Source organism: Rhinolophus sinicus, linkage group LG01 (assembly GCF_036562045.2).
Source record: "Rhinolophus sinicus isolate RSC01 linkage group LG01, ASM3656204v1, whole genome shotgun sequence".
Classification (NCBI taxonomy): Eukaryota; Metazoa; Chordata; class Mammalia; order Chiroptera; family Rhinolophidae; genus Rhinolophus; species Rhinolophus sinicus.
The window spans coordinates 203,746,360-203,761,873 of record NC_133751.1 but is presented as its reverse complement, the minus strand read 5'-3'; the positions used below and the strand labels follow the sequence as shown (position 1 = coordinate 203,761,873).

Genomic DNA, 15,514 nt, shown 5'->3' with positions numbered 1-15,514 from the left:
TGCCCCAGGGGCCTCCCTGTTGTTCTGCCCTTGAGTCCAGCTCTGTCCTGCACAAAATGCACCGATCCCTTCAGGTTCTGGAATCAGAGATTGTGCCACACCTCTCCCCTTCCACTTCTACTATCTTTTCAACTAAACCCCACAGATCCGGTCACTGCTCCTCTGTGACATCGTGTCCCAACCTCTGTCTCTACTGCCTGCTCTGCTTGCCACATAGGTGAACCTCGCCTGCCAGTGCCTCTCACCACGGTCCAGAGAACTGAGCAGGACTCCTCTGCCCCCAGTGAGGACACTGGGTGTGTCGCCTCCTTTGTTCTTCCCAGTCCCCCGTGCTCCCTTAACGCAGCCAGATAAAAATAGCTGCCCTGGCCTCCACATCACTAAGTTGTCATGCACTGTGGTGGCACAAAGCCTGTGCTGTTTGTCACACAAACTCTGCATAGGGTGGTCTTCCCAGATTTGGACTAGTGAGGTGGTTTTTCTTTAATGTCAAGTTTTACACATTTGGAGTGTATGTGATACAATCTGAAACCATGAGCAGCACGCCTTTGACGGAACCAATTTCTACAAATAGAAAGGTACTGTTTTGTGCCCATCCTTGGGGCAAACTTCTAGCCCCCCAGAAAATATGGTTTGTTTTCCTGCAAGTTCCCTTCCTTCTCTTTTTCCTGGTCCATTGATTCTCACTCTTCTGAGTGCACTGAAGAAACTAACAGACGAGCCACAGTCACTTTCCTTCATCTCTGAGCATTCCTCTTCACCATCGTTTCCTCTTCACACCCATGAGCACAAATAACGTCTGGCATGTCTGCTCTATCACGTCACAGAGCACGGTCACTTTGCAGGGTCACAGTTTCCTCGCTAAGCCACCCCACCTGTGCACTTCCAGAAGAAAGATGAACTCAGCCAGGACTTTCTGTCTGGGCCAGCTGGAGCATGTGCTTTTCTCTTCTCCCTCTTTTCACTCTTTCTCTGCCAACATAGGCTCCAGTCAGGGTCGTATTTCTAGGTTTATAATGGTCTTACCTGGACGGTGAATTTATCGTCTTCGTTGGGCAGAATCCTGTAAGTGTAAACACAATTCCGATACCTGAAACAGACCAAAGAGGATATTAGAATCCCTGCAGGAACATTTTTCTGGTAGCTGAAATGAAAAGAGTTCCTGACATGGCTCGAGGAATCTGAGCGTGAAGTTTCTGAACTTTGGAGCTAACTGTTCTGAGGCGGACATTGGCTCTGACATCAAGTGGCCCTGGACTGAGGCATAGCCTGCCCCTTTCCCCACCCCCTGAGCATGCAGGGAACCTCAGGAAAACGTGGGTGGGTTCTTTTGGGGTGTGATTCACACCACCGCATGACAGCGTTGTGGTCTGATCTAAAGGAATCTGCCAGCTGGAAGGGCCTCTGCCACCTCTGGCTGGCATGTTGGCCAAAAGAACAGACAGAGGGGGTGTTTCCAATAGAAATAAGACTCTAGGGGGGCTGAGCAAGGTGTGGACATGCCAAAGGAGTGTTGGACACAGCCACAGACGGCCACCATGGCCAAGGTGAGGCTCGTTCAGCTCTGGGGGGGTGTCTCCCTTCTGCTGAGCAACCCTCAGTCCTATGGCTTCCTCCCCTGAAGACTTTGCCCCTTGGGTTCATTCTCCCAAATGTCAGCCACCATCGTGTCAGAAACCTGGAGTTTCCCAGCAGCTGGTCACTGAGCCTTAGGGTTGCTTCTAACGAGGAAGAAACTGGGGCCCTAGATTCTCTTCTCCTTCTAGAAGCTCCACCTTCCTTCCATTCCCACGGTGAGGAGGAGAAGGAGGAGCTACTTTTCACTTTCCTAAAACTTTTGAGAGGAAGGGTAGTTGTCAAGTCTGCCCAGTGGTGGGTGGTCCAGCTGGTGACCCCGCCCACAGAGAGCCTGGCGGCAGCAGACAACCATAAAAGTCCTTTGGCTCCGCTGCTGAACCCAGAGGCAGAAGGAGTTCCCAGGCACGCTATCTGGGTCTCACACTCTTAGCTGAAACTGCTGGTCTGTTCTGTCACCCGCCATACTCTCCCCCCATTTCCTCCATCCGGGATCCTCGTGAACCTCGAAAACCTGCCCAGCCCTGCTGAACCCGTAGGCAGGGGTCACACTCCAGCTCACAGACACTTGTCTTGTGTTTGTGACCAAGACAATGAGTGCTTCATTATAGAAATTTCACTTATTTATAGCCCCTCCTGTGCGCCTGGCACTTCATGAAGCATTTATATGTTTTTGTTTAACTAGATTTTAAAATTGTACACGACTTTACAAATTTTAAGACCATAGACAAAGATACAAAATGAAAAACAAATGTGTCCTTTCCCCGCTTCTTAGATTTACTATTTCTTAGACTTACTACTTTTGTACATCATTCCAGGACTTTAAAACATGCACACAAACTGACATATGCGTGCTTTTCTAAATGCAAATAACATCATACTACATACACTGTTTAGAAATTTGCTTTTTTGACCAAACAAATATCTTAGAGGCCTTCTTAAGTCATGTTCTACCTTGAGGTTGTACACTCATTTATTTGGCCATGATGATGACAGATAGTTATTTTTAACTTTTTACTATTATAAATAGTGCCGCCGTGAACATCTCTGTTCCTTCATCTTGTGTATGTTGGCAAGTTCATAGTTTTAGTTTCCCCATCAGTAAAATGGGGACAACAAATGGGGCTGACGTGACAGCTCCCTGTGGTTGGGCAGACTAAGTGAATTACCATAGGAAAAGCATTTAGTGCAGTGCCGGGACACATTATACACCATCTCTGCTGATGTTGATTAGTGTTGATGGATCAAGCATTAGAAGGAGAGCAGCTGGTCTAAAGGACATGTCCACTTTATATTTTGATAGAGACCAACCGTTGCCTTCTAATGAGGTTGTGTCACTTTTTTCTCCTCTTAACCGGATATGAAAGTGTCGACTTCCCCACACCCTGCCAACTGGCTGTTATCAGACATTTTAATCTTTGCAAATCTGAGAGGTGAAAGAAAAATTATAGCTTGCTTTGCCTTTCTTTATGAGAAAGATTGAACATGTTTTCATGTGTTTCACTATTTGTATTTCTTTTTCTGTGAATTCCTTTTTCATGTCTTGGCCTCACATTTTTAAAAAATCTTTTGCCTATTTATGTGTAAGACTGATATCCACTATAATATAGTTTCGAATTGTTTATTTTTAACAGTGTTTATTGATTTTGGGGGGACTTTTGTTTGTTTTTTAAGCTCAATAGAAGTTTTACAGTTTTATGTGGTCAATTTTACAATCATTAATGGCTTTTGAATCAATGGACATTTAAAGAAAGTTTTGGAGAACGTTGTGGGAATTTCACTTCCACACTTCTCTTCATTTCTCGTAGGAAAGTCTCTTTTTCTCTCTTCCTCGCGTCCATTTAATTCCCATCTTTCCACTCCCTGTCCTATTCTCCAGAGCCTGAACTGACACCACAATTGGCTTTTACCAGAGATGACAAGGGTGACTCTCTAGTCCAGTGCCACTTCACCTCCTGGCAATGTCCTGGGAAACAGAGATGGCAGCCCCATTACCCAGCCTCAAAACCCATTTGCAGAGCCTACTAGACAAGTGCCTGAGTATAGCTGGAACCCTGCTGTGCTCTTAGCGTTCACTGCGAGGTCTGGTGACACTTCCTTTAGCAGATATGCAAATGAGGACAGAGCACAGACAGTCTCTTATTTGGCTGAGGGCAGCGAATTTGTGGAAGAGGTTGAGCAGGGCCAAAACATCAGCTTGTAGACAGAAAGAACACAGTCACATGGAGCGGGACAGAGACAGCCACACAGAACAGGAAGCCTTTATGACTTTTTCAAAGATGTTCTAGAAACACTGAAACAAAGAAACAGCTCCATGTTACTTAAATAGATCAGAATTCAAAAGCAATGCAATAAGACGAGAGAACGCTTTGCCCTTGACAGGAACATGGCAGCACCCCCAGTGCATGGGGCAGACACGTCGTCCCTGGGCTTGAATCTGCTAAGATCTTCAAAGGAAAATGTGTCCATCGCCACCTCCCCTGCCACACACAACCCATGGGAGAGTAGTTATTCCAAACTGCATGCCATGGGGTGCTGGGGGCTCAGCAGGGAGGTGGGGGTGGGGACACCTCACTCAGCCTTCCCTCTCCCTGGCAGCTGCATGTCCCTCTGGTCTTATATGCATATACATACCTGTACACACGCAGAACGCACATGGGTACATAAACATACCTGTGCATATACAGATACATAACACACACACACCATCTTACATGGCAAATGTTCACAGTGAAGATTTCACAACTCACTCATCGCTGACAACTACTGCACTGTAACGTGCTCCAGACAACACGCTCATTGATCTCTGGGGCCGTGGGTCCCATGCAGCCCTTGCCAGCTCTCTGTGGTGATTCAATCACAATGTAAGATTCTAACACTGGTCCTCAGTGGCTACTCCTTCCAATGACTGGGTGGTATTTCCAGGGAGTTGTGCTAGGAACACTCCCCGTGGTGACCCAGGGTAAGATGGTGCTAGGCCCGCAGTGCGTATTCTGCTACCAAATGAGAGAGCACCGCTCTCAAAGGAAGTGGGGCTTAGAGCAAGCTTTCCATGTGGCAATGGACGGCACTGGTGACAACGGGCGCCTACACACACTCTGTAAGCAAGGAGGAAAGGAAGAGGCAGGAAGATGCTTCCCCTGGGAAGGGCATTTCCAGATCAATCCTAATACGGTTTTACTCCCCTGTAAGAGGACAAGCAAATGGAAGAAGGAAGAAACATGGTGATGTTTTATTTATTCTCTCAGATAAATATCATAGAAGTCACGGGGATGTATGGTGACTATAGTTAATGATACTGTATCTGCATATTTGAAAGTTGCTAAGAGAGTAGATCTTAAACGTTCTCATGACAAGATAAATTTTTTTTTGTAACTATGTGTGGTGATGGATGTTAACTAGATATTCTTGCAACGTATACACATAGTGAATCATTATGTTGTATAACATACAACATGAAACTAATATAATGTCACATGTCAACTATACCTCAGTAAAAAAAGTATTTCTGTTTGACTATTCCTAGCCAAATAAACACAGATAAGCATGCCCAGAAACAGGTTTTACCATGGTGAATGAGAGAGAGAGAGAGAGAGAGAGAGAGAGAATAACAGAGAGAGAGAGAGAGAGAGAGAGAGAGAGAGAGCCCATTCTCTAAAATTCAAAAACCTCGTCAGGGTCTCTGTCTCACTCTGCTGATAAGCTTAGCATTCTCCTATAATTGTTTTTAATCCCTTGGTAACATGTTATATATATCATTCCTAATTTCTAAAGTTTGTACATGTTTTCTCTTGTTTTCTTGCTTAAGTATTGTGGACTTCTGGACAAGATGAGGTGGGAGAACGAGGGCTGGAAACTGCATTCAAAAAAGCACTCTACATTGAGCAATGTAGAAGCAAGAGAAAATGTACGTCAGCCCCAGGAACCAAGGGTGTTCACCATTCACCACCAAGACCCCAAAGAATCCCAGCCAAAGAGAGTCGGAAAACGAATAAATTAAAAGAGGCCTTTAGCTCAGAAGAAAGAGAGGAGGAGGCATCCGGGCCAAGTGAGAGGTGGAGCTGAGGCAGCCACACTGCTGCAGGGGCCCTGCTGAACACTCCGCCGCAGCAGCCTGGGGGTCCAGCGGGTCATTCCTTGCATGAGGCCCCTGGGAGGAAGCCCACCTATCCATGCACCAGAGCACAGCCTCACCCCCATCAGCTGGATGTTGGATTAGGGGGCTCGCACCCCCATCCTTGTTGGTCCTTTTTTGTTTGGGAAGAGGATTGGGGTAGAAACCCACTCTGATTTCCAAAAGAATCTGATCCAATTTTTCCTGAAAGTTCTTTTGACAGAAAAGAAATATCACCAGACCTATGAAAACGTGTCGCTACCCAAAAGAAGGGAGTACTGTTTTGCTAACAACTCAAAGGTGTTACGTCTATGGTACATAGAATCGCTGCAAAAGAGAAAAAAAGACATTCTGGGGAAGTCTGCTTTGTAAACCAGTAAGACTTACGAGACCACTGCATCTCTGAAACTGGGAAAATCAGTTGTGAAAACTGAGCAACAGGAGACAAGGAAAACTGATCAGAAATGAAACACCTGGAGTTCTCGAGGTGGCTTAAACACAAGAGAGTCCGTAAAGAGCTGACATCCTGGACAAAGGTAATGAGGAAGAAGGCAAACTCGAGAAAGTCAGTACAGAAGAAGACAGATTTTAAATGGGAGAAAAGAAGAGAAATATAAAGGGCGGATCTCTGTCCTCAACCATACATACAGCAGGGGTTACTGAAAGTACAAATACTTTTTAGTATAAAAGTAAAAACACAGAACAGGTAAATAAATCTAAGAACACATCACTTGAAAAGCAGAAAATTAAATGGGCAACCCTCTGGCAAATAGAATAAAGGAAACCAAAAAAATACAAGTGAGCTGGACATTCCCCTTTTGCCTCCCCCACACCTCCCCCTGCCCCCCACTCCGCTTGTGCCCCAACTAGACTCACTCTCTATCCACCTCCACCTGTCTTGTGTCCAGGAGGCTGCTGCTGGGTTGCTTCATCCAGGTTTGGCCAATGGGAGGCACGGGCAGAGTGCTAAGAAGATGGGATGAAGGTGTTTGTTCCCCCGACCCCACTCCGCCTACCGCAGGTCAGCAGTGACTGAGTTCCTCCACTGGAGACCACAGCTCAAGGCAATGGCCTAGTGACATAGCCCTGTCTCCTGCCTCTTCAGGTCCAGGAGCGGGAATGGCTTCTCATGGTCGCTGGCCCCAGGCTGCATCACCATCCCAATGCCTAGCACCACTACGCCCTTTCCAGGTCGTGTCATGTTTGATTCTCACAGTCCTCCTCCCTGAGGTAGACATTTTCTCTTCCCAATATCCTCCACTGTAGTATTTCAGCAATATTGGCCAATGCAATAAGTTATGAAATCTGAATAAGAGAAGTATTTGGAAAGGAGACCAAAAACTGATCCTAATTTGTACATGATATGATTGTCTATCAAGAAAACACAAGAGAAGCAAATGCAAAACAATTGGAAATAATGAAGAGTGAATAAAGTAACAGAAAAAAAGATGACATATAAAATCTATAACTTCCTTGTATGTTATTAGTTACCACGAAAGGGTAACTGTAGGGCAAAAGATATTGTTCACAACAGTAATAAGACTACAAAATAATCAGAAGTAGCATAACAGGAAATTTACAGGATCTATATGAAGAAAATTACAAAATTTAAAATAATAGCGATAGCTATATTTATTAACACTGAACAATACTAAAATGTCCGTGCTCAGAAGTTATATTATGGACTTCATGTAATTCTAATCAAAGTCTCAATGGTATTTTTTCAAACCTGACAAAATTATTATCGGTTTCACCTGAAAGATTATTTGAAAAGAATAGATATGGAAATCCTAAAACAAAACAGCTTATAAAAGTGTGGTAATGCACTTTGCATGATATTGGTGTAAGAAAGGCAGATATATATGGAACGGGGTAAACAGTCGAGAAAGAGATGTATAAGACTTTATAGGAGCATTTGAGATCTTGGTCCCTGGCATATGTTGTCAGTTTGGCTCAAATAAACTCTTAAAACACACACACACTCTCTCACACACAAACACTCACACACACTCACACACACACACACACACACTTAGTATATGGTAAAAGAGTCACAAAGGGAAAATAAATCAATTATTCAGTAAGAGGTTTTGAGAAAGATGGTTACTTAAGAAAACTACACATAAATCTTTGTCTTACATCATTCATTAAATTAATTCCAGAAAGATTAATGTGTTCAATGTAAAATAACAACCAAACCTATAGTGAAACCTATAATCTCTCCATCTGTTTTTGCCAAATCCTGTGCTAAGCACGTGATACACACTTTTTATTTCATCCACCTAACAACACTCCTAAGTAAGTATTCTTCTTAGTCCTGGTTTTCAGATGAGGAAACAAGGCCTTGTGAAATGAGGTGACCTGCTGGAGCTTGGACAGCAGAGTCACCCTTGGCCCATGTCCATGAACCTCCAAATGCCCCGTCCCAATCTGCCTGCCTTCCACAGGAAGAAACAGAATTGAATTTTTGTGTGCAGAGAAATCAAAAAGCGAAGGGGGAAACATCACAAAAGGAAAAGGTTGATAGACCTTACAAAAATTTACAGTTTCTGGATGTCAAAAAGAATCACAATGTTTAAAGACAAACTGCAGTGAAAATATTTGCAACAAATGTGATATAAGGAATTCGTGCAAATCGATTGAAAAAACTGCAGCTTCAAAAGAAAAATGGCAAAGACAATGGAACAGATGATCCACAAAAGGAGGAATGATGGACAGTAACCTTGTCAAACAGATTTACCAGGACTGCAATCAAGAAATGTAAATCAAGCTGAACAGAAAGCGACCACCTTTTACTTTGCAACGGAATGATGTTTTCTTAAAATGAAAATATTCAAACTAGGGATACTGGAATGAGCTGGGCACTCTTTTGTACTGCTTCTGGGAGCATAAATTGGAACAAAGTTTGTGGAAAGCAATTTGTCATTCTGTATCCCGAGCCTTAAAAATGCTGGATCCTCTGACCCAGTAATTCCACCCCTGGGAATCTATAACAGAAATGTCACGTTTCTGCAGAAAGATGTTCATCACCTTCATATTTATAATAACAAAATACTGTCAATAACTTAAATGTCTGATATTTCACAAATTATGGTCCATCGTGTAATAGAAATTTGTGCATCCATTAAATATGATACTTAGGAAGAAATTTTAACTAAATGGGAAAATGCCAATGCAGCTAGAAAATGCTGACAAAAATTATATGGTTATATACCTAAAATGGAGATCATATATATATGAGATTATGTATATATATATATATCATATATGTGTATGATACATATACAGAGTGTGCCAAATAAATGTATACACATTTTAAGAAAGGAAAACTGTATTAAAATTGTAGTACTCAATATATACAAATAACAGAAGATGAATACAAGTCATGTTTGACTTCTGCAATTACAAGAGGTGCTCAAAGCGGTTACCACCAGCGTCCAGACACTTCTGATTACAGCAAACTACTGCTTGAGCAACGCTGACCAAAGTGTCCACTGGTGTACATTTTTTTGGCACCCCCGGTATATATCACCCTGTCTGGTGTTATTTATAATAAGTAATTGAACCGAAACTGCTCAGGTCCTGGTACTTGTAAATACAATGGTTTCCTACTATAGGGAGCAAGGAATGACAGGGGAGGGTGCAGGCTGCTTCTCCCCAGTGCCACAGGGCCTGACCCCTACCTCATCCACACCCTGTGCTCCTTCTCAGAGCCTTAGGGCTTTAGTGCTCTCAGTATCTTTCTCCTAAACTGGAACTCGTGCGCTTAAGACGGCCTCCGTTTCATGCGAGTTTATCTTCCTTCCATCTGGTTTCATTTAGTGGTTCTTCCTAGCAGGCGTGCTCCAGACCCCGCTCTTCCTCCAGCTTCCAGGCACTCAACCCTGGCCCCGGCCGCCACCGGCCACTCGTGCGTCATTCAAGTGCTCTTCCTGCCTCATCTCTTTGAGCACTTCCTCTGAGGAGGCCCACATGACAGCTCACGGTCTCCGGAAGGCTCTTTCAGGCCTCCAGGAAGTTCCAGAAGTGACACTGCCTCTGCACTCCTCTTTCCTTCTGTGGAATTTTCTTCACAGATGGGCCCTAGGCTCCTCTGCTTCTGAGATGTCACTGCTCACTTTATAGCTTGTAAAAAATAATGGCCAGCATTCAGTACCTGCTTACCATGGGTTCGCCCTGGGTCATACACGTTGCCCACATTCTCCCATTTTATCCTCTCAATCATCCAGTGACAACAACAGAAAGACAAATGGCCCAATTTTTTACCCGGGCCAAGAATATCAACAGACATTTCTTCAAAGAAGAGGTGCAAATGGCCAATAGCACATGAAAAGAGGCTCAACATCGTTCATCACTAGGGAAATGCAAACCAAAGTCACAATAAGATGCCAGCTCACACCCACTAGGATGGTTATTATCCAAAAGATACTAACCAGTGTTGGTGAGGACATGGAAAAATGAGAACCCTCACACACTGCCGCTGCTGCGGAAAACAGTACGACCTGTCCTCAGAACGAGAACCATAGTTACCATATGACCCAGCGGTTCCACCCAAGACAACAGACAACATATGTCCATACAAGAACTTGGATATGAATATTCACAGTAGCCAAAACATAGAAACAACCCAAATGTCCATCAACTGATGAACGGACAAATAAAGTGTGGTGTCTCCATCCAATCGGCTATTATTATTCAGCCATAAAAAGGGATGATTTGTGCTACAACCTGGATGAATCTTGAAAACATTATGGTAGGTGGAAAAAGCCAGACACGAAAGGCCACATATTGTATGATTCCAGTAATATGAAACATCCAGAATAGGCAAACGGTTGGAGACAGAAAGTAGACTAGTGGTTTCCAGGGGTTGGGAGGAGGGAGAAGAGGGAGTGACCAGTAACGGGCCAGGGTTTTCTGGGCGGGACGATGACAATGTTCTGGAATTAGTGGTGATGGTGGTACAGCGCTATGCATGTACTAAACATCGCGGAATTGTACACTGTACAGGAGTGATTTTATGGGATGTGAAGTATACCTCAGTAAAGAAAGTTCACCCAACAAGTAGGCGTTCCACCAATGAGGAAGCTGTGTGGACATAAGGAGGCCAGCGTCTCGCAGATGCTAGAACTCACATCAGCCCTAGGCAAGCACAGAGGGCCTCCCCAGGGACTGCGTCAGGTGGCATGAATTAGGGAGGGAGAGTGGACCTCCTCTCACTCCATCCCTGGGCCAAACAAAGAGGAAGGCCTGGCTAGGAGGACCACATCTCATCACCATGCTTGGGTTCACGCTCCAGGAGATGGGACCATTCAGTGGAGAAGCAGTGACATCTATGCACAGGTGAGTTTAGCCTGTCAGGTAGGCAAGCTTGCGAAACCTTGGATGGAAAAACTGCTCTGGGGTGTTGGGCACGGACACAGAAATCTGGAGACACTCGACATCACCGCGCTTGTTATGAGTCACTTCACATACAGAATACCACGAACCCACTAACTGCGTCGGCTTTCGGGGCCTCCATTCCCTCCTGGTCGTGCACACACTCTTATGGAAACCAGATTTCAGGAACCTGAGGTTCTCCAGCTCTGGCTCCTGGCTACTGTCTGTGCCAGCATTCCCACCCCCTTTCTGTTAATACCTGATATGAAAAAGTGTTTTTCTTTGCATTTGCACAACAGTAGTTAATGAGCAGTGTCAACTTGACTGAAGCTTTGCACAAAGATTGGAGGGAGAGAAGAGGATTATGTCACACCGGTTCACACCTCAGGAAACCGTTTTGCACCTCCTGGATCTTTGGACCTCCCAGGCCCTCTCTGTGACTCCATCATAGGCGTCCCCTCTGCAGCCTGTTCCCAACCCCACTCAAACCCTGTGGTCAGCTGCCTGGGGTCTTCTCCCTCCAGTTCACTGTACCCCAAGACAGTCCTCTAGGGTCCCCCTAAAGCAAGTCTTCTGAGTGGCTAAGGACAGATCTGAGCTTTCCTGCCCAGTGGCAGGTGGTAGGGCTGACTCTTGAGAAGGAAATGAGGGTTTGCTAGGCCTGGGGTGAATGTGTACTCAAGTCACCTGGGCAGCACTGAATTGCAGCCTTGTCTTTTGGTGTCCCCCTCACCCCCCTTCCTGGTTCCATTTAAATAGTCAAATCCTGTCTTCATTCCTGAGCATGTCCAAGGAAGCTACATTTAGTTCCTGGAGCTCCACACACAGCCTCTAAACCATCAGATGGACTCCTGCTGTCCCCTCACTCACCAGAGGGGAGCAGGAAGAAGCTCTGGCCCCTGGGGCCCAGGCAGGATAAGGTGTGGGCACCCTGGGCTGCGAGGTCTTTTCCATATGGCTATTTCCAGAGCAGAGGGGAGCGTCTTTGTGGCTTCCTTCAGCAGTCCTGGCTCACTTTTAGAGCAAGGTTATTAAACGGCCCTGACACCAGAGCCACACCACGCAGGGTCCCTGCACCTGGCTGGCTTCCAGAGCGATAGCAGAGGGCTGAAGCCTGCCACTTCTGAAACGGAGGGAAGCCCAGCTGCTCCTCCTCCATCAGGATTCCCAACACCAGGCCATGGACGGTGTGGGGCGAGCTTTCCACCAACTGGTCCACAGGGAACAGAGAAACTAAGGCTGGTGGAGTTTGTTTTTCAGGAAGTTAAATCTAGTTGATTTAAAAGAATGGCTTTTATTATTATTATTTTTTGCCTCTTTGGTGTTAAAGGATGCTTTCTTTCATGAAATGAGCTGTTGGAAGGTGGCAGTTAGTTGTCACTGAGTTTTTAAATCTTAATTAGCAAAATTAAGGGTAGCAGCAAAATGAGGTGGCCCAGGTTTTGGGGAAGTTTGGTGGTCTGTGGTATTCCCCAGCTTACAGTGGCTCCTGAGCCCGCAGGAAGTGTGGCTTCACCCACAGAGCGGAGGAAAAGGGGAGCCCTGGGCTGGGGCGGAAGGCCTGGCCAAGGGGCCCTGGTGTCAGGGCCTTGAGGACGGGAGACTGACAAGGAGCCCAGGCCTGGGCCTAGAGGGTGGTGGACATCTGCAGGCAGCACGGGCCCCCTTCCTCAGGTGCAGACCACGCCCCTCTGCCACAGGCCTGAGAGTAACTAAGTGCAGGCGAGGGGAGGAAGGGAGAGTGAATTCCAGAAACCAGGCCTGAATCCCAGTTTGCTGCCAGCCAACGGGCAGCGTGGACAAAGGCCTCCAGCTGTCTGAGCTCCATCTGTTCACCTGCAAATTCAGGAGCCGTCGGATGAGAGGTTCCCAAGGCTTCTGGTCCTAGCTCTGGCTCTGACTGGCCACGCTGCTCCCAGTTTGGAGTCAGAGGGACCCTCCGTCCGTATGTGTAGCCTGAGCACAGCCACAGCGCCCGGCCAAAGGGCTGCCATGCCTGTTAACCAGCAGGGGCCCTGGAAGCTCAGCAGGAGGCTGGCATACAGCAAACCCCTAAAAAATCAGCCTTGGATGCAGGGCCCGCTGGGGCAGGGGAGAGATCCACCTGGGCTGAGTGGAGTCGGCTCAGAATCTCCTTACTCTTTCCAAAGCCCCGTTGGTGGGTCCCCATGGGGGCAGTGCCTGTGGGGAAGTCCAGGCCTGTGTCCCTTCCCCTGAGTGTGTGTGTGGGGGCGTGTGGGGGCGGTGCAGGAAGCTGGCCTTGGGAGGTGGGCTCTCTGACGCAGTCAGAGCTCAAGCCAGCCGGCCAGCTGTGAACCTGAGTTATTTTCTAAGTATTGCCAGCTGGCCCTTGTAAACATTCTGGCTCTCTTGCTATCACCTGGCATCTATCCTCACACTCGGCTTGACAGGGGCAGGAGTGGGGTGGCAGAAGTCTGGTTGTCTGGGGGTAGCCTCTGGGAGCAGATGGCCTTGGATTTGACTGTTGTCACTCATTTAATCTGTCTGCGCCTCAGTCTCCTCATCTGCAAAGTGGGGTGATAACAGGACCCGCACTGCAGGTTGTCGTGAGGATGAAACTGCCTGTGGTGGTGACTTCCTCTGCTCTCGGCCCAGGATGCCACTTCTGGGTGAACTGAAAGTCCTTTCTTCAGTGAACCCACCCCATATTCATGGTTCCCCCAACAACAGCTTCCTCCAGGGACTTGAAACCTGGCATGGGAAGAGTCCCCCTTGCCACATCTGCTCTTCCATGAGGATTTGCACACTGGGCATCTGACCAACACCGAACTGCTTTCTGACACACCCACCATCATGCAGCCCTGAGCTTCTCCTGACCCCCAGGCCCTGAGGACACCCTGGCACCACAGCTTATGGGCAGCCGGGGTGTGTGACCAGGCCTCAGAGTGGCTCTGGAGAGCTCTAACATGGCAACACCCAAACTCCCAGGCCTGCAAGTCCCAGGAACCCTCACCTAGGCTCACCAACAAACCCGGGCAGTGGGCAAGGCAGGTCACTCTGTCCTGTGACACGAAACCACCCGCCTCAGGGCCGGGCCCCTGGCTAGGCCCAGGCTGGCCTCCCCTCTCTGAGTGACACCTCCGCATCTCTGTGCCCGGGCAGGAGAGGCCAGGCCCCGGCGGAGGGCCCGGGCGGGGAAAACAGCATACTTACAGCACACAGAGCGCGTAGGCCCGGGGGATGGACTCGCTGGCACGCACGAGGAAGCTCCCATCCTTGCCCGTCCTGGAGAGCAGCTCCTCTGCCTTGGAGCGGGTAATGTTGCCATGGTTCCAGCACGGGACCATGGCGGGCGTGGGCCTCCTCGGGCCGGACCGGCGGCCACCCCCAGGACCGACACGCCACCAAGGGGAGTGAGGCCCCTGCACAGCCACTTGCCGTCTGTCCCCTCTCTGTTGCCCGGGCTGCTGCCACCAGCTCACTGACTGACTTCCTGTTTCAGGCGCTCAGCGAGGGAAAGGAAACGAGCTGCAGAGAACTTCCTCATTGCAGAGACCCAGCCGCAGGAGCGCCCGGTCCTCCACCACCCATCCACAGCCTGCGCCCCCTCCTGCTCACTCGCCTGACCTTTTTCTTTCCTCTAATGAGTCCCAGTCCCCAGAGGGGCAAATGCCAGATCAAGTCCTGGGGGAATTGGCAGCTCCTGTGGTGTCAGGAGGCTCATGGCTGGCTTCTGAAGAGTGGCCTGGCAGGTGTGGACAGTCCAGAGCAGCGGCCATTCCAAGGCCTGGCCCGATGCCCGTGTGGGATGGCCACCTCCTGGACAGGTGCCTCAGCCTCTTGCCCTACCCCAGGGCTTTTCAGCTCCGTGTGCCCTCCCCCCAACATACCCGAGGCACAGAGGCTCGGGGTACACCTTCTCAGTTGGGGCTAAGGCCTGGCCCAGGTCTGAGCAAAATGGAGGGGAGAGTTACAGTTGAGCCCTCCTCTCCACATTGGAGGCTCATGGCCATCCAGACACCAGACAGCCCTGGCTGCTGGGAGGACCTTGGGTGACACCGCTTGAGGGCTCCGAGGGCCCACATGGGAGCTCTCTGACACTTTTACACTCATTCTCAGGGCCTGGTGGGTCTGAAAGAAACTGGATGACACATCCTCCATGGCAGCATGAATAAAGGCTGGATTTTCACCTCTGGGTCTTTACAGAACATTCGGGAAACCCACATATCCCCACTGGCCACCTGGCCAAGAATGATGTTCCTTCCTGAGTCCTACAGCTCAGCAGAGTCGGGGGCGGCCAGGCATGGCTGCCTTTGCCCACAGCCCAAAGGGGAGCTGCCTCCATGGGGCCACCAGCCAGGACCAGCAGATTCTGAGGGCTCCAAAGTGGGCACCTGCCCCTTGGGCCCCAGACTGGGTGCCCTCAGTCCTTGGCTCAGGCCCACCAGGTAAAGGGGTAAGTTCTGACCTATTGCACAGGGGGTGGCC

The 15,514-nt window shown here is 48.2% G+C and overlaps 1 protein-coding gene across 3 annotated transcripts in view; it reads right to left on the bottom strand.

The window, feature by feature from the left end:
- The window catches only part of INPP5D (inositol polyphosphate-5-phosphatase D), a 109,759-nt gene extending 95,235 nt beyond the window's left edge, over positions 1–14,524 (bottom strand). For 2 of the 3 annotated variants that reach the window (XM_019739751.2, XM_019739749.2), the window contains exons 1-2: positions 14,240–14,524; positions 1,027–1,090 (exon numbers count right to left, since the gene is read on the bottom strand). In XM_019739751.2, coding sequence (XP_019595310.2) covers positions 1,027–1,090; positions 14,240–14,373 — 198 coding nt within the window. In that variant the 5' untranslated portion in view covers positions 14,374–14,524. The remainder of the gene's footprint in view (positions 1–1,026; positions 1,091–14,239) is intronic. The other variant, XM_019739752.2, reaches the window with a different exon arrangement.
- Positions 14,525–15,514: the final 990 nt, after the last annotated feature.